At 45.9% G+C, this 19270-nt stretch overlaps 1 protein-coding gene across 3 annotated transcripts in view; it reads right to left on the reverse strand.

Annotated features, from left to right (window-relative positions):
• Positions 1–19270, reverse strand: part of WWP2 (WW domain containing E3 ubiquitin protein ligase 2) — a 176505-nt gene that overhangs the window by 9751 nt on the left and 147484 nt on the right. For all 3 annotated transcript variants that reach the window (XM_036275726.1, XM_036275724.1, XM_036275725.1), the window contains 6 exons: positions 11326–11500; positions 5005–5059; positions 1573–1654; positions 899–1027; positions 452–527; positions 99–170 (listed from right to left, as the gene is read on the reverse strand). In XM_036275726.1, coding sequence (XP_036131619.1) covers positions 99–170; positions 452–527; positions 899–1027; positions 1573–1654; positions 5005–5059; positions 11326–11500 — 589 coding nt within the window. The remainder of the gene's footprint in view (positions 1–98; positions 171–451; positions 528–898; positions 1028–1572; positions 1655–5004; positions 5060–11325; positions 11501–19270) is intronic.

The following is a 19270-nucleotide window of genomic DNA, read 5'->3' on the forward strand; positions in this document are numbered from 1 at the left end:
TACCATGTGGGTTGAACAGGCCATGCGATGGGAGATGGGGAGGCGGGAGGGGACCTTCAGCCTGCCTCTTGTCTTAGACACCACAATTATATTCTAACCTGTTGGAAAGAATCCTCAAAAAGTGTCTGCCTGGAAACGCTGATCTTCACGTGGCTGGGGAGGGCATTTGACTGAAAAGAAAAAAAAAACAAACTTGAATCAGGCCTCAGGAGGCAATTATTCAGTCTGGTCTACTGTCAGCAAGAACAGGTTTCTCTATCTCCCTGGGCCAGGAGAGGAGAGCCTGGTCCCTAGAAATGGGAGCTGGCTTCCTGGAGACAATGTTGAACAACTGCTTGGGGTGAGACAAGTGACCTACCCCAACCTGGCCAGACTGCTGCTGGGCTGGGAACTGTGCTGAAATAACTCCATAACTCCAACCTCAAGGGGAGGGCCCAGTATCAGAACTCACATGGCAGAGGAAACGGAACTGGTGATACTTCCACCGAAAACTTCGGTCGTAGGCACCAGGAGAACCTTGCTTTGTTCTAAGAAGAGCAAAGAAATTCAGGAATCTGTGTGATTTCTCAAAAATTAGCAAGGTATCTTGTTAGCCCTAAGAAAAGCGGGTGCTGTTAAAGACGAGCAAGGTAAGGCATAAAAGAAAAGAAGTGACTGCCATTAAAATCTGTGGCAGATTTGAGGGGGAAAAATAACGAAAGATAGCCAGAGAGAGAGAGAACAAGACAGAGAGACAGACACCACTGGTGTTACTTTGAATAAATAGGGCGACACTTTTGCCCTCCAACCCTGCTAATGTGACATGGAAATTGGCCGCTAGAGGGCAGTAAGAGCAGATGAACAAGGATAAAAGGCCTGTGCTTAACACACACGGCTGTCGCCTGTGGAAAGTCCTTACCCTGACTCAAACCCTGGGCGAGGATCCTTAAAGGTGGTGGTGCGAGTATTGTGGTCGACGAAGTAGCGCACCCCCTCATTGGTGTACTTCATCTCCCACCCTGGGGGCAGAGCTGGTTCCTGGATCATTCTGGAAACAGGAGAAGAGGTGGGTTAAGGGCAGGCTTCACCTTCTAGGCCTCAATGCTTAGGAGGCCGGGGTCCCCAAAGTGCTCCTTTCTCTCTGCTTTCACCCAAGGTCTGCAAAGCCTTTGAGCGTGGGCCCTGAAGAAATGTACCTGGTACTACCCAAGTCGTGAGGACAGTTCTGCAGAAGAGAGAGGTCATTATTTTCCCAAGGCCAGAGAACCAGCCCTAGGTGGCTGTGGCCTGAGTCGCCACCAGCAATCCTGAGGCACCAACTGGCCCAGCCCCAGGCTAGCTTCTGGGAGTGGGGGAGTAACGGGTGAAATCACATTATCGGCAACTTGCTCAATCAGCACAGAGACCCTTCAGGCCACTGTCTGCCTACCAGGAAGGTCAATTTAAGGAGTTACTTTTAAGCTCTCATTAGGTGGGTACTGTGGGTGGCTGAAGGTCCCAGGACATTGGCTGTAGAGGACAAACGCCGTCCACAGCCACTCAGCCAATGCTAGAGCTGCACAGGGCTCAGCCCCTCCCAGCCGGAGTCCTTACCCCTGGGTTCGAGGGTCCTCCCACTGGGTAGTGCGTGTGTTATGGTTCACGTAATACACCCGTCCATTGTCCTGTCTTTTCTCTGCCAGGGAGAAGAAAGAAGAGAGGACAATCAGATTGAGACATCTTGAGTATGTTCTCTCCCCTCTGGGTGCCCCTTTCCAGGTGCTGGGTCTGACTTTCTGCCGCAGTTCCCATTCTGTTAGAGAAGTTTAACCAGTGAAAGCCTGGCTCACACACATCTGTCACTGGCAGAAAAGGACAAAGAGAATCTTTCCCTATTGGGGGGTGGGGGAAAGACAGACACATTTCCAACTCAGGAGCAAGCACTGTCTTTGGTTGGTTGGTTTTTTGGAGGGAGGGGGCAGTGTGGCAACATGGAGGGGGAGCAGCCCAGCTGAAACCAGAGGTGTAATTGTATCCAGCTGTGTGTGCAAAGTGGAGGCATGGCCAGTCTCCCCTCGGTCTCCCCCCAAGCATGGTCCCACCCCCACCAAGTCTATGACAGCTGGTCTCTGGTCCTGCAACCACTCTGCCCACATGATAGGGACCCAGGCGCCTGTGGGGGCTGCATTTTCCCTCATACCTCTCTGATCAGCACTCAGCACCTACATACCCTCTACTTTATCTTCTTTCTCCTGCTTAAAGGCAAAGTTTTATTCTAAAATGCTCACATCCCAGCCCAGCCTCTATAATGTACATATGCACATAATGCGAGGGGCTGTGGCACTTGTGATGCCCATCTAGTCCTTACACCTGAGTGACGCTTCCAGACAGGGCAGCGTTTAGGGAGTTCAGACATTCTCTCTCTCGCCTCTGGACAATCTTTATTCTCTTGCCCTTGACTGATGATGGCTCTGGGGTCCGCTAGGGAGGGAGTCTGGGCTTCAGGGGCAGACCCAATTCTAGCAGGGGATTCTGGACCTTGAAAAAAGTTAAAAGGGACACCCCATCAGGTCTAGGTGGATGGCAGGCAAAACTAAGGGCAAGGTTCTGAACCCAAGATAGGTCACCTTTCCCAGGAAGTTTCTGAGCCTTCCAATCTGTTTCTGTCCTGAAAACAAATGATGTTAATGGCCCTCTCTCGCTTACAATGACAGGGCAAAATTAAAGAAATAAAAATTATCAGTTCCAGAAGCTGAAAAAGAGCAGAATTGGGGGTCCAGCCCCCTTCCCTCAAGTATCAGGGTGCAGCGGACCAATATCAACCCAGGATGTTGCTCTTTATCTACCTTACCTGGTATTCATTGCTTGATGAACATTTTAAAAACACAAACAAAAGGAAAGAAAGAAAAGAAGGTGCCCAGAACTGCTACAGAGCTACCACCACCTCAGCATAGCTGCGGGATGCTCCCAGAAGACAGGCTTCCCAAGAGGGATTTCAGGGAGGGAGGGGCTGGTCCCAGCCAGGGCTTCTGCTTTGAACTAGATACTCCATATCTGCTCTGCCCCGGCCGCGGCCAACGCCAACAGCCTGGTTGAGGGATCTGTCCAGTTGGTCTGAGGCCTGACCTTGCTGCTGGCACTGCTCCCTGCGGGGGCCTCTGGCAGTCCACCAGGACTGCTTCGCTGCACACAGATAGTTTGGGGCTGGGAGAGTCCTACGGGCATCTAGTTCACCCTAATTCAGGGAGACATGGACTCAGGAACATTCGGTCATGAGCCCAAGGTAAGGGCAGCTGAAGAGACATGGATCTCAAGCTGAGATGTCCTGACCTGTGAGCTGATGCCCAGGAAGGACCATGAGGTCTCGTGGACAAGCAGAAAGGGACACAGAACTGAGAGCAGGGGAACACAGTAGACTTGACAGCAGGCACATGCTAAGTGGATTCTTGTTTAGTTTTGCTGCTCTTTCCGTCCCATCTTAACTCTCCCTGGGGGGGAGGCCTGCACCAGCCCTGGAGAAGCCAACACAGAGCCCAAAGGATTTGATTAGGAAGGTTTGCTGGTGTTCTTTTTTCTCAGTTACATACCATTAAAGTTTTGTGTGTTTCTTCATCATATGTAAACAGCACTGACCCGAACCATGGCCTCTATTCCCACCTCAATATTTCACACTTGGCTTCTGGGAGCTGTTTACAAGTCCTCATAGCTGCTCTTCCTTGGTGATCATCATTTAGCAAAACTGGTACAGAAATCAACTACTTAACTCTACAGAGAAAGGTATAACTCCGAGTCCTCAGCTCTAGGTCACAGTGTCTACTGGCTGCCACACAGCATTACAGATTCTTGTTTAACCTGTTGAGTTTTCCCCTATCTAGCCAGGGATCCTACGTTGGACTCCTTCACATTTGACTTGCCGCCAGTTTCTGAGACAGCAATAACCTTTCAGCAGCTCAGGGTGCAAGGTGGATCATATGGCGGCATAAGGGATTCCCTAGCAGAACAAGAATTGTGTGGAGGCCTCCCGAGCGGATATATCCCACGGGGAGGACTAGGAGGTCCCACCAGTGCTCTGGAATGCAGTGGTAATTTACTAATTGAAGCCCTGCAGGTCCAAGGGGTTGATGCAACCTCAAAAATTACTACCAGAGAGTAGTTATGTCTGTACCAAGAGGGTCGATGCTCATCCTCTCATTGTCAGCTCTTCATCCTCCCAGAGGAGCACGTACTGCCCAACTTAATACCATCTGTGAACACCACCAAACCAGTATTTACTGTCTCCTGCTGCCCTAACCAATCCATTAAACCTGACACACGCCAAGTCCTGCCAAAATGGTCCTCTTTAGCTCCCAGGAGCTCTTGCCTATTGAACAAAACCCTGGCCCAGCTCAAAGAGCGAGGGCAAACGCTGAGTCTCACCATGACCCTTTCTGTATAACCACTCCTCCTCAGAATGGCCATAAAGCCTGTAATTTCTCTCAGGTCGTGGAAGTCCATCTAACTATTATTGCAAATCACATCAAGGACTGAGACTAGGTAAGAGGCAGCTGCCAATCACAAGAAGCCAGTGTGATGCTATTAACTAGCAATGATGTACTTTCACAGAATTGCCACCTGGCATTCAGCTGGCTTCTCTCTGGCCCTTTTTACAGCTGTATCCCCAAAAGAGGTGGCTTCCATTAGCCAAAATTAGGCTGAAGTCCTCCAACATCTCGGCTGCAAAGAAAGGTTTGGTAAGGTGGCTCCATTCAGTCACACAGCCACAGACTGAAACACACGCATCTGGGAATCAGCGAGCGTCAGAACGGCTCAGTGGCAGGATGGACCATTGGGTAGGCACCTTAAAAGTCAGGACCAAAACTCAACAGTGCCACAGCCACTTGGGGACTTCTTTTAAGGGTCACCCTCCTTCAGCTGTGGCAGGGGAACGCTGAGGGCAGGGGAACGCCACTGCCTGCAGAGCAGTGAAGGGAGGCTGAGGGCGAGGACAGAGCCAGTGGAGCACCGGCTGAGGGAGGCCGCGGGCACAGAAGCAGGCGCAGTACTTACCCCAGCCAGGAGGGAGGGGGCCCAGTGGGTCATGGTCGGTTGAAGCACTTGAAGACTAAACACAAGAAACACAGCAGAACACAGGTTAAAAAAAAAAAAAAGCCGCTGGTTAAAAATAAATTGATAGATAAAATTAAAAATGCCAACAACTCATTTCCACATTTGGGCTCTTTGTAGAGAACATAGTAGGGCCTTAGGTGGCTTCTGCTCCCCTCAAAAGTATTTTTCAAAAAAGAAAAACTGAAAAAGAACCCCACGCACTGAGGAACCAGACAGGTTTTGGACAGGATGGAGCGAGGGGAAGGAAGAGGTTTGCAGATGTAGGGGAGCCGGGGCCCCGGAGGCAGCGGGCCGGCCCCAGGCATGGCCGAAGGGCCCCGAGCCGGACTGCTGGCAAGCTTGGCGGGCCCAGTGCCTCTGCTCAGCTCCTGCTCCCGGCGGCCAAAGCAACTGAAATCACCACCACCTCCAACTTTCTCCAAGAACCACACACGGGAGGGGAAAAAATATCGCAGGCCTTTCCAATGAAATCATTCCCACAAGCCCTGCCCACGCCCAGAGCTTCCTGGCTGGGGGCTGGGCCCTCCACTCTCCACCTCCCTCCTGGGTGCGCTGGGAGAGGGAGCAGGGTGTGCAGCACCGGCCCAGACTGAGGGCACATTCATGCCCCAGGCCCCTCACCTCCCCCAGGAATGTTTTGCTTCCCTTCACAAAGCACCTTTATTCTCCTCCGGCCTGAACCTGAAGTTGCTCACTGTTTTGTGTGTGCCTGTCTGGGGAGGTGGGGCTGGGGGCGAGGTGGCAAGAGAGAAGGGGAGACAGGAGAAAGAAGGGGGAGCTGACTCCAGGACTTCATGGTCGCTGTTTATATTAGAGCTCCCCACCCCCCACCAAACTGCTGCAAGGTCCCTGGGGCAGGGGTGCAGTGGACGGAGAGTTCTCATATCCTGCAGGGAAGGGGGTGCTGTCAGAAACTCTTCATAGTTCCATAAAACAAGTATTGTTCTGTGCTTTCTCTCTCTCTCTCTTTCTCTTTCTGAAACATTTTTATTTCACTTACTAAAATTTAATCGTTACATTAGGGGATCAAGTTCTCAATGCTGACTTCGAGCTGCCTGGCTGGCCCCTTCAGAGCCACACACAGGCATGAGGATGAATGGAGCTCAGTCTCAGCTTGAGAAAACATTGGTGGAACTCAACGGCCCACGAACCCCCTTTCACAGCTGCCCTCCATCCCCAGCTGAAAGGACAGAGAAACGTTCTTTCCAAGGTGGCAGCGCGAGCAACTCTTCCAAAGCGAGTTCCAACAAAGACGTTTAAGTCTTGAAACCATAGGTTCCTTGATGGGACAGAGCCCCCTTTCAGCAAGGGGCCTCCAACCCAGCAGAATGAAACTGCACCAAGGTGTGGGAAGCAGGCTGTCCTCAACTTAGGGCACGTTAGCATCGCTGTAGCGTGGAGGACGTGCTCGACATCTCCACAACTCAGGCTTGTCTGGCGGTTCCTGAAGAGGAGCTCATTTTGTTGGGGGTAGGGCGCAGTGGCTCATAAGCCCAAGTCCCTCCAGGTTTGTCTTGTAGTGCAGACACAGGGACAGTAGGTGCAGAAGCAATTGTCAATGAAAGGAAAGGACCTAATGTGAAACACACATGCATTTCAGATAACAAAGCCAAATGCAAGGCCATGGTTAAGTACTGAGCTGCACAGAAAAGGTCATTTTAAGAATTTAAAAGAAGCACTTGGTGCAAAATTGTTTGTTGGTCTTTCTTTCTTCTTTTTTTTTTTTTTGGAAAGAGTGGATAGTCCGCAAAGCATTCAGGGGCTCCGATGGGAAATTAGCTCCCAACTCATATCAACTGGGTTTCAGTGGACTTACAGGCATCTTTTGCTTAACTGGATAAATCAACAGACCAAATGGCTTTACTGACAGACAGTCTCTGTGCCCTGCATTGAACTACAAATATTCAGCTAGCAAATATTCCCTTTCCCAACACAATGGCATCTAGAGGGTAGGCACATGAGTTAAGAACAGCCAATCAGATGCCCCCATACTGAACTTGCAGGGACTGGCTTGAAGGCATGAAGGCTGTTGGAGACTCCTCAGGGCTGCAGTCCAGTCCATGGCTCACTGGAGCATCAGATGTTTCATGGAAGAGGGATGGGGCAATGTCCTATGCAAACAACTCCTTTGCCTTGTTTACCCCTGGTTTTCTGCCAGAGCTTGGTTCTTCATCGTTCTGTTAATTCCCATTTGATAAATTCTTTTTCTGCTTAAGTTTAACCAAGTGGGTTTCTATTATTCATCAAAATGAACTTTGACTAGTATACAACACCCGGAGGAGAATAAAAAGAAATTATCAGTCCTTGTCTTAGTCCTCAACTTTTTTTTTTTTTTTTTTATCCTCACCTGAGAACATTTTTGCATTTATCTTCAGATAGAGCAGGAGGGAGAGAGGGGGAAGAGAGAGAAACATCGTTGCGAGAAAAACACATCAAGTGGTTGCCACCCACACGACCCCAACTGGGACAGGGACAAACTGCAACCGAGGTAGTGCCCTCAGTGGGAACCAAACCCAGGACTCTCTGGTCCACAGGCCGATGCTCTAACCGCTAAGCCAAACAAGCCAGGACAGTCCTTGACTTTTTAATGTCACTAACTTCATACAATGTTGGCTCTCTTTTGTTAAAGCGGTGTTTTTTACATTTCTTCAGCATCCTCCTATTCTCACCCCATCAGATCCACACCCCCAACACCTATAAGAAGCAAGAAGAGGAAGCAGAGAAGGATGGGAGAAAGACCAGAGATTGATAAACACGAACACATGAAATGGAGTCACTGAAAGCCAACACTCATAACGATTTCACCTCTGCCAGTTAAAGCAAAGCACTTGACTATTTTGGATATTTCTTCCCTAATGTACATAGCACAACTTGAAAAATAAGAAAAGGAAGTTTACAGAAACCAAGGAGAAACAAAAATAAAAGCTGCACATCATGGTCAGAAAAACAAACAAAACCCCACATTTCTAATGAGCCAACCAAATGCCCCTTCTAGTCTACCACACTTCCCCAAGAGCCCATGTGGTACCTGGCATACAGCCAGAAAAGCACAGAGAAAGGGGCATGGAGGGATCATAGTCAGAAGCAAGATCCTAGAACCTGCAGGTGACTTTCTAAGAGACGAGACAGTTTCCTTTATTACTAGGAACAGAGAGGAATGCTGTTGAATGATTTTCCTGGTAAGTGTCCTTGGGTTGGGAGATCTGGGGTACAGGACATGAGCCAGATAGCTCACATGAGTTCAAGTCCTTCAGGGAATAAGCACTAAGTTCCTGTAATATTTTAAGATACAAACTCAGAAATAAAGAATGTCTAACAAATACAACCGAGGGCAAGAAAGGCTCTGGGAAGGGCATAAAGGTTACAGTGTAGAAGGCAGGCTCCTTTTCTTAGAAAAGGATACCTCCAGTGGGTGCAGAACAAAACCCAGGTGCTTGAGAATTCAAGCCAAGGGCCCTGTGCACAGTAAGAGCCAAGCTGTCCCTTTCTAGATAATGCAGTTTGGTGTCCTCACATTAGGAGCCACTGGATGATCTGCTTCAGCCCTGTTGAATCTAGATCCGTCCTTCAGTTATTAGGAGCAGACCAATGTGAAAGCGCACGGGGAACCCAAGTATGTGCACAATGCTGATGAGCAACAAAGGCCCCAGAAGTCAGGAGAGGAAAACAGGTCAGAAATAAGGGAACAATAACACAGACTGAAAACGGTGTGCGTTGAGGCAGACAGCAGGAAGGAACTGCAGGAGTCTGCATTCTGGGATTCCCTTGATTTCCATTTTGAACTGTATTATATGTTCTCTGCAGGGCAACAAAGAACAGGTCTTGCTTTCAGCCCCACAGGAGGAGGCAGGGAAGCCACTGGTATAGTATCAGCTCTTAAGTCTACCAAGTAAAATCCTGGGCCAAGGCCAAACCCCAAAATAACTCCATGAAAGCAACTCTTCTTACTTGTAACCAGGACATGGCACCATAGCAAACAAGAGGGGCAAACCAAATCCGGGGAGAGAGACACCAACAGAGAGACATTGAAAGCTGACCCAAAAAATATGAGTCTTGTTTCAGGGAGTAAAGGGAACCTTCGCCTCCATCCAGAACAGTCCTGAATCCCCAACCAAGCTGAGAAAACCATATTAGAGTACTTAGGAAGAAAAGTATTTTTAGTGCTTAATTTTTATTTCTAGGAGACCCTCCAAGTCAGAGTTTTTCCTCTGCTAAAATGAGAGGCAGGGAAGCACAATGAATGTGCCAAAGACCAAGCAGACGTGAACTCCAGAATCTTCCCTCTCACACTACACATCTTGGACAACCTATAGAGCTTACCTGGTACATGGTAGAGAAGAGAGAAAAAAAAAAAAAAAGATTCTTTTAATGGATTCTTTTTTGAGAAGTTGAGTAAGCAGGAAGACAGACCAGGTGAGACTCCTAATATGTGTTCCTGTCTCGAAGTCAAAGGACAAAGATGCTCGCACCTTCCCAGCTTAATAGCCATGCCACACAAGAAAATGGCAGGTAAGGTCTGTGGGGTCCAGCTCAAGAACAATTTCTGAAATAGAGAGAATGACCTAACTGTATCCAATTTTGAAACGTGCCAGAACCAGATGCCAGGCACGTGTGAAAGGGGTTGTGGAGTGGGAGGACGGGCATAAGGACATAAGCAGTGCTGCACCTGGGGGTCCACCAGGGCATTTCAATTGCTCCTTCTTGTATGTAATTTAATGTGCAAACACCATGCGTTCTGTTCATCCATACTAAACCAACTGAGGTCCTCATCAGTGTCCTCATGGTATGATGAGCACCAGCTCCCATAGAAAGAAGAGGGGGCAAGCCAGCCCAGGGAGATGCCACCATGCCTTGTGGTTGATGGTGTGGCTCCTGCTTTGGGGGAGCAGAGAAAGAGCTGCAAATAAAGGCAATGCTGATAATGAACTCAATTAAATGGAATTAAAGATTTTCTGAACCAAACTAGGGTAGTATCTGATTTAGAAGTGAATTGTGGGGTTAAAATTCATTTCAAATAGAAACAACATGGATTAAACACGGTGATTAAGTGGTGTGGACCGGCTCAGAAAGTTTCCAACCTCCAATCCACCAGATCCTATGCGGGTTCCATACAGATCTCAAGCTTCAGGTTCAAAGTGCTTGGAGAAAATGCAGAGTTCCCTCTGGGGAATCCCACTTCTTCTTCCCAAAGAGGCTGTGGGGCTGGGCTTCTCCTAGCCACCAGCTAGAGGCTCTCGTGGAATGGAGACTCAGCAAGGGGGGCTCAGAGGGCTCACAGGACGGGAGACTACTAGACAGTTAATTTGGGACTACAGCACTCTGAATTCTGGAGTAGGATATTTAAATGCTATCCTGTAGATAATGACCACACAAGTTTTTGAGCCAGTGATAAAAAAAAAAAAAAATGACAGTAACAAATGTAGAGCAACTTTCCCTCGTTAAACCCTCCATGGTGTTTTTTTTAAAAAAACGTGATGCAACGACAGTGATATCTGAGGACTGCCCTGTTGGGAACAGGCAGCATGGACTGGAAGAGAGAAAATGCCAGCAGAGAGGACAATTCAGAACTTCCCTGACCATTCATTTGGGAGAGGCAGAGGAAAATCAGGAATTAGACAGCAGGAGGTTGATCTAGACCAGGGGTCAATAAACCTTTTCGGTAAAGGGTCAGACAGTAAATATGTTAGGCTTTATGGGGTATCTAGTCCCTGTTGTGACTACTTAACTCTGCTATTATAGCATGAAAGCAGCCACAGTCAATACCTAAATTACAGGGTGTGCTTATATGCCAATAAAACTTTACAAAATCAGGCATGACCAGTTTGGCCCACCAGCCAGAGTTTGCCAGCCCCTGGTCTAGATGAATCTTAAAGGTCCCTCCATCCTTGAGTATCTTTCAGATAACAAAGATCTGAAGAAACACAGCAGCAATCGAAAGAGGATTTGGGTGGTTGCTTTGATTTAAAACGGTGAGGTACAGGAGAAGTCACAGCTGACCTTCAGGTTTCAAGTCAGGGTAAATGGACTTGGACGGGAGGGCCAGAAAAGAAATCCAGTGTTGGAAGAAAGATGGTGAATTCCGTTTCAGATACACTGAGTCCTTAGACACAGGGGCTGGGCAGTGAGCTACTAAGAAACACTGGAGTTTGAGGAATTTCACGGTGAGGAGTAAAATCTCCAGGGTCAGGGCACTGACATTTTTCCCTGCTCACCAAACAGGTCGATGGAGACTACACCAAGCTGTACATCCTGCCCTCTCACCTGGTAGAGGAATCTTTGGTTGAAGTGCTGCATGGCGCCCTGGAGCTGATTCCGCTGTGACTGCCACTGCTCGTAGTTGCGCACGTACTCGGCGGTGGGGCGCTGCCAGGTGGTGGTCCGCGTGTTGTGATCCACATAGTAAAACCTGCCTCGGGGGTCTGTGCGTTTCTCCCAGCTGGAAACATGAAGCTCAGCATGAATACAGTGCCCACCCCACCCCGACCTTCCAATTCTAGCCAACTCTCAGGATAGCTGACAAGGACGGACCAAGGGAGGTGAAGGGCGGGGTCTGGCACAGCAGCTTGGCTGCTCCGGGGAAGCACAGGCAGGCCCCACACTCCCAGAGGCTTCTGGGGCTTAGACGATTATAGCAGACATCTGTGGTTGTATCCTTAGCAACCAATTTCTCCTTGCCACTAGCTCCTGATTCCCATTCAGGCAGTCTATATGGTTCTGGGGAGGACTCTACTTCCAACCCGGGAGTTGAACTATTGATTAGACCAGAAGTGGACAAATGCAGGTCAATCAGTGAATACTGAGAATTTTGCTATGAATTCTGGGAAAAATAGTTTCTCTTTCTTACAGGCTATGACTGAGAAAGCATGCAGTCTGGGAGCTACTGGCTGCCATCTTGGACCCAAATACAATATAAAGTTGACCCAGTGGATGGCAGAGCAGAAGAATGGGAAAAAGTCTGGCCCCTTGGTGATATTGCTGAGCCAAGTTCAGATTTCACTTGAAACCAGCACCTACATCTGGAATTTTGTTACATAAGCCAATAAATTCTCTTCATTACTTAAGCCTATTGGATCCCACATTTTTTACTGGCAACTGAAAACACGTTGCATGATTGGAAGTTTGGTGCAAATAGCAGCAGGACTCTCCACATTCCCTTTGGAGAGGAACAACTTGTCCAAAGTTGGTCCTAAAATGCCCATGGGCAAGGCAGGACTAGAATAGATGGTAAAAACCTCAGCCATGCTTGACAGATTTAATTTCATTTGCACACACACAAGGTGATCAAAAGAAAGGAAGAGAGAGACCCTCACAAAGTGATGGAAATGTTTTATGCCTTGATGGGGTGTGGGTTACATGAGCATATGCATTTGTTGAAACTCAGCAAATTGTACATCTGAGATCTGTATATCTTACTGTAAGCAAATTATACTGCAATTTTATTTTTTTATCCTCACCTGAGGACTTTTTTTTTTTGTATTCAGATAGAGAGGGAGGGTGAGGGGAGGGAAGAGAGAGAAACATCTATGTGAGAGAGATACATCGACTGGTCACCACCCACACAACCCCAACTGGGCCAGGGACAAACTGCAACCAAGGTACGTGCAGAAACCGAACCTAGGACTCTCTGGTCCACAGGCCAATGCTCTAACTGCTGAGCCAAACTGGCCTGGGCTAAATATAAAGGTGAATTTGAATCTAATCCAGCCTCCATATAACTACCAGTTTATAGAAAAGACAAAGGACAGAAAACATGTCATACAACACCACAAGGCCACAACCAGAATATGAGAAACTATAAGACAAATACCCAGGATCTTCATCAAATAAATAGCCTGAAAAAATAAAGGGTGGGGAAACTTATAGATTAAGAGAGACTTATGAGACATATCAACCAAAAGCAATGTTTTCATCTTTAATTTGGATCTGATTCAGACAAATCAAGTATAAAAACACTTTTAAGACAACTAGGAAAAATGACACACAGACTGGGTATGAAATGAAATAAGGAAATAGTGTTAATTTGGGGGGGGTGAGATAATGGTAGTTTTCTTATTTAAAAAACAAAACAAACAAAAACACCCCATCTGTTAGAGACATATGTGATGTATTCATGGATCAAAGGATATGATGTCTGGGATTTGCTTTAAAATTCATTGGCCCCCTCTCCTGGGAGGTTGGATGAAACAAAATGCTATTAATTATTGGAACCAGGTGAGTGTTACAAGGGATTCATTGTATTATTCTCTCAAATTTGGTGTATGCTTGAAATTTTCCATTCTAAGTATGGAGAGGTAGAAAGGAAAGTGGTTTTAAAAGGTAAGAGATATAAAAGTAATAGTAAAATAAAATAAAATAAAATGTAGAGATATCACTGAAGAAAATAGGATTATCCCACTGCAAAGAGAACCCAATGTAGATTGTATTGTGTGATTCCAAACTGTTAGAGTGTCTTTGTTCCCTGACTACCTTCTTCTCACTTCCTCTTCTCTGAATTCTTACCTTACTCAAATGACTACCATGCTTCAGGTTGGTATCCTTCTCAATTTTCAGGGTTAGATTACTAGATAACTTTTGTTGCCACCTCTTTACTGATTCTTTTAAACTCAAAGACTCCCCAGAAATGGCTTCTCCTCAAGCAGTTCCCAGCCTCATGGCTAGTTCCCAATTCTGTCTGGACTGCACCCACTAGACTGCCCTGCCTTCAACACCTGCTGTCACTTTGGATTAAACTAAACACCACAGCTCTCTCCCTGAGAAAAAGGAACTTGGTGAAAATAAGTCTTTCCCATTCTTATTTAGGTCAGTCCTCCTCCCAGGGTTAAACCACACCATCTTCCCTGACTCCTCCTTTTCTGCTGACTGTCCATAAACCACTCAGCCTGAGAGCTTCTTATGCTGTCTCTCTGCCCTTGACTTGCACTTCTATATCCAACTAGCCCTGAACTGCCTCCCCACTCCAATCCAGCCTATAAACTGCCATCAGGTAACCATATCAGACTGACCCCATATGTCATGCTCCCACTCACAACTTCAGCTGACTCCCCACTGCCTTCACGTTAAACACTTTAGTTAGTAGCCAAGGCTCACAATAATCTGGAACCTTCCCATCTTTATTGTAAATCCTTTCAATTTGTGATTTTTATTTAATTTTATCTTTTAATAAAAGAAATCATATATATATTTAAAGTTTAAAACACAAGGAATACAAAGAAAAATAGTATCTCCTGCCCTACCTCTCCCCATTGCTGATTCCTGTTCCCCAGAAGCAACTACTTTCAACTCTTGACGACGCTTCTGCTATTTATATCCAAATTTCTAAATAACAAGCTTATTCCATCATATCTGCACTTTTGCCATTCAGATATTACTTACAGACTTTCCACTGTAAAGATGAGGATTAGCCCTGGTTGGTCTGGTTCAGCAGCTAGAATGTCGGCTAATGGACAGAAAGGTCTCAGGTTCAATTCTGATCAAAAGCACATACCTGGGTTACAGGTTCAATCCCAGGCCCTGGTTAGAGTCGTACAGGAGGCAATCAATTAGTGTTCTCTCTCTCTCTCTCTCCCCCTCCTTCCCTTCCCTTGGCTCTATCTAAAAACCAATGGAAAAAATATCCTCAGGTGACGATTAACAACAACAAAAAGATGGGAATTAGCTATGTATTCCACCCCCAAAACACACAAAATCCTCTCTTGCCTTATCCTCCCAAATAGAAAATCATTAAATCAACACTCAGAGTTTGTGCTACGACTTCGTAGAATAATATAAATACATTTCCTTACTTATACAACTCTTTTTCCCTCTGGAATTAAGAACTGCCTTGTTTCATGCTGCTTGGTTTTCAAGGACCCATCACAAATTCACGCCCAGATTCTGACAAGGGAAGGTGTCCTCTCAGGGCCATTTAACTCTTAGCTACATCTCTCCCGAAACCCTCCATCCAATGTGGACGGATGCCCGCCAGGCCTGCTCTACATTATGGCCCTAAGTCATCTTCCTTCGCCTTCCTCTTAAGAACTTCTCTGACCTTTGAATTGAGTCCCTGTTCTCTGCATCTTATAGCTTCTTTCTTGGTTTCCTCTTATCTGGTGGAATGAATCATGTAGTAACTTCTGAGAGAGGTTGCACCAAAGTTAATTTGTTGAAATTCTGCCTGTCTGAAGATGCCTTTATTCCAACTCTCACACACTTCAGTGTAAAAATGGTTGAAACCTGATTTCTAGACAGGAAATAATTTTTCACCAGAATTTTGAGGATCACACTCCATGGTTTCTGCTGAGAAGAAGGATGGCATTCTTGATTCCCGATCCTTGATAGGTACCGTTTGTTCGCTCTCGAAGCTTTTGAGATGTTCTCTAGGCATTCTGAAATTCCAATAGGATGTGCCTTGAGATGGGTCTTTTTTCATTCTCTGAGCTCAGAATTTGATAGGCCCTTTGAATTTGGACACTATATCTTTCAGTTCTGTCAATTTCCTTTTATTCTTTCTTTGACAATATCCTATCCTCTATTTCTCTGTTCTTTCTTACTAGAACTACTGTTCTGATGTTGGAACTCCTAGGCTCAACTTCTAATTTTCTTAGCTCCAACTTTATCTTTCAATCCTACTGAGCCTTATAATTTCTGCTATCATATATATTACTTTATAAAAGCTCCTCTTTTTTTGTTTTCTACATGGTTTGTTTTATGGTCTTCTATTTTTTGTTTCACAGATGCCATGTTTTCTCCAAAATCTTTGAGGATATCTAAGTTTTTTTTTTTTCCAGCTCCCTACATTGTGGGTGGCATGTTCTGCTCTCACATTGATATTTCTCTCTCTCTCCCTCTAAAAATCAATTTAAAAAAAAGTTTTTAAGGTTGCAGGTTTGATTCCCAGTCAAGGCATATACTTAGGTTGTATGTTCAATCCCAGGTCAGGGCATGTATGGGAGGAAACTGATCGATATTCTTCTCTCATATCAATGTTTCCCTCTCTTTCTCCCTCCCTTCTTCTCTCTCTAAAAATCAGTAAAAACATATCCTTAGGTAAGGATTAAAGAAAAGATTAGGTAGGTGGATGGATGGATGGATAGATAGATAGATAGATAGATAGATAGATAGATAGACAGACAGACAGACAGACAGATAAAAGTGAGCCATTGAACACTGGCTGGAATCTCTGTGTACCCAGGTTGAGGGCTGGCTGACCAGTGGCTTCACTGTTTCACTAGAAGATCCCCAAATATTACCATCTATAGTTCTCTTCCCTTAGACTGGTCGCTTTCCCCAGCAAAAAAAAAAAAACCTCTCCCATTTTTAGCCTGGGAACAGCATCCCTGCTTAACCCCTTTTTCTGGGTCCATCCCTGCCTTCAGCAGTGGCTGTGTTCCCCAGGCAAGTCTGCTCTGCTTCTCATGCCAGCAGCAGTCACAAGGCTGCATTTAGGTATGTGTGTGTGCACATGTGCATGTGAGTATATATGTGTACACACATGTGGCAGAAGGATGGGAGTAATAGTTGACAACTTAGGAATCGAACTCTTTCCTGCACAAATTTAAAAACTGAACTTCAGCCCTGGCCAGTTTGGCTCAGCAGTTGGAGCGTCGGCCCGCAGACCAGAGAGGCCTGAATTCGGTTCCCGCTAAGGGCACATACCTTGGTTGCAGTTTGTCCCCAGACCTGGTTGGGGTTGTGTGGGTGGCAACCACTCGATGTGTCTGTCTCACATCGATGTTTCTCTCTCTCTCTTCCTCCCTCTTTCCCTCCTGCTCTATCTCAAGATAAATGCAAAAACGTCCTTGGGTGAAGATAAAAAAAAAAACAAAAAAAAAAACCTGAGCTTCAGATCTCTAGTTTCATCACACACACACACACACACACACACACACACACACACACACACCCCTCCCATGTGTCTCCCATGGCTAAGGCTTTCCAGGGCTCTATGGTGCAAATCAGCTGGCTTCCTGGTGGACACCCCACACCATAGGCATGGGTTTCAGCTTTCTCAGCTCTGCCATTTATCAATCAGCAACTAAACTTTGGTTAACATCTTCCATATGCTGTTTCTCCTCTTCCATTCCTTTATCGTATGGTTTATACCGTTTTTATACCTTTATTGCCATTTTAGTGAGTTTTCAGGAAGGAATAGAAATAAACACATGTTCAATCCCCATGTTTAAGTAGAAGTCCCCTGCACTGGTGAATTTTAAACTCCTAAGCAGCATAATCTCGCCCTTGATTTCCAATGAAACCTTATGCAGAATCATTATCACAGAGCAGTGGCAAGAGGCCCAGGAATCTCTTTCACACTCTTTGGTTCCAGGGGGCATCTCCACCAAACCCACACACTTTGAGCATCTTTGTTTTACATAAACCTTCCACTCAGCAAAACTGTTCCACACCATTCCTTAACCACACCTTTTACATTCACACTGTTCCCCCAATCTGGATCACCTTCCTCTTCTTATTTAAGTCCTCCAGCCTTTCCTGCAAGACTAGTTTGATCCACCTCCTACTTTAAGGCATCCCAACCCCATGCCCTGTGATGACCAATCACTCTCCCTTCTCACCTCTGGTCTGAGCACTGCCTAAAATGAAATGATCACATTCATCCTTAAGTTACCAGGTCCTGGATAGAATAACTTGTCATCACACAAGTGTCCCATGGGTCTAAGAGAATGGGATGACCGTGATAAAGTGAATCCTTTGGGTCAATCTCGTTCCTTGGTGACCAGGTCTGCTGAGATCATCTGTAATTTTGAGTTTGCTCTCACCACAGTAATACTTCCCTGGGGTGGAACTTCTCCCACGAACTAGCAATGAAAGCTTAAGCATTCTGTTCTCTCTGGGTTTCCTGTTACATAGCGGAAGTAAGTACCAAGGACTCAAAAGTCTGGGCCTAAAACTCAGGAAGAACTAATAGGCTGTGCGGGGTGTAGAGCTGAGCCATCTCCCAATAAAACATGAAAACTATCCTGAAAATAAGAAAGCTGGGTCTAGCATCACACCTCAGTTCTTAAAGAAGAGTAAAACCTCAGCCATCCTTAAGAGATACCATTATTTATCTTCATTCAGATTCCACACGAAAGTTCACTAGGTGAAAGCCTATAAACTTACAGACCAGAGAGGTTAAGAGCAGCAACCAGCACACTTCCAGAATTATCGCTGCTTTTAAACAGATGTGCTTTTAAATACACAGAATTCGCCCTGGCCAGTATGGCTCAACGGTTAGAGCATCGGCCTGCGGTCCAGAGAGACCCGGGTTCGGTTCCCGCTAAGGGCACGTACTTTGGTTGCAGTTTGTCCCCGGCCCTGGTTGGTTGTGCGGGTGGCAGCCACTCGATGTGTCCCTTTCACGTTGATGTTTCTCTCTCTCTCTCCCTTCCTCTCTCTCCCTCCCACTCTATCTGTACAAAAAATGGAAAAATATCCTCGGGTGAGGATTAAATAAATAAATAAATACATACATACATACACAGAATTCAAGTGTGCAATGCATCCTGTTAAAGTCAATGATTAATTTGCAACATAATTGGAGAAATTTGACTAATGACTGGGTATCTGGTAACAGCAAGGAAATACTGTTTATAATATAGTGGTTTATTTTAAAGGAGGTAACTTATTTTTTTAGAAATACATACAAAATATGGATAAAATGATATGTTGCCCTGGCCAGTTTGACTCAGTGGTTAGAGCATTGACCTGTGGTCTGGAGAGACCCGGGTTCGGTTCCTGCTAAGGGCACGTACCTTGGTTGCAGTTTGTCCCCGGCCCTGGTTGGGTCATGTGGGTAGCAACCACTCGATGTGTCCCTTTCACATCGATGTTTCTCTCTCTCTCTCCCTCCCACTCTATCTGAACAAATTATCAAAAAATGTCCTCAGGTGAGGATTAAAAAAAAAATGTAAAAAAAAAAAAAAATGATATGTTGTCTGGGATTTGCTTCAAAATAATCCCGGACAGAGTGGGGGAAGGGTAGGTAAGGAGTACAGCTCAGGAGAGGCAACTATTTTCTATAAAGGGCCACAAAGTGAATACAGGGGTAAGCAAAAGTAGGTTTATGGTTGTGAGTATGCAAAACACAGAGTTTATTCTTGTATTATTATTTATTAGTTATTGTATAATTTATTTGTATTAAAACTGTAAAGCTACTTTTGCCCACCCCTGTATTTTAGGCTTTGTGAGCCATACAGTATCTGTCACAATTACTCAGTTCTGCCATTGA

This window comes from Molossus molossus, unplaced genomic scaffold (genome assembly GCF_014108415.1).
Source record: "Molossus molossus isolate mMolMol1 unplaced genomic scaffold, mMolMol1.p scaffold_m16_p_21, whole genome shotgun sequence".
Classification (NCBI taxonomy): domain Eukaryota; kingdom Metazoa; phylum Chordata; class Mammalia; order Chiroptera; family Molossidae; genus Molossus; species Molossus molossus.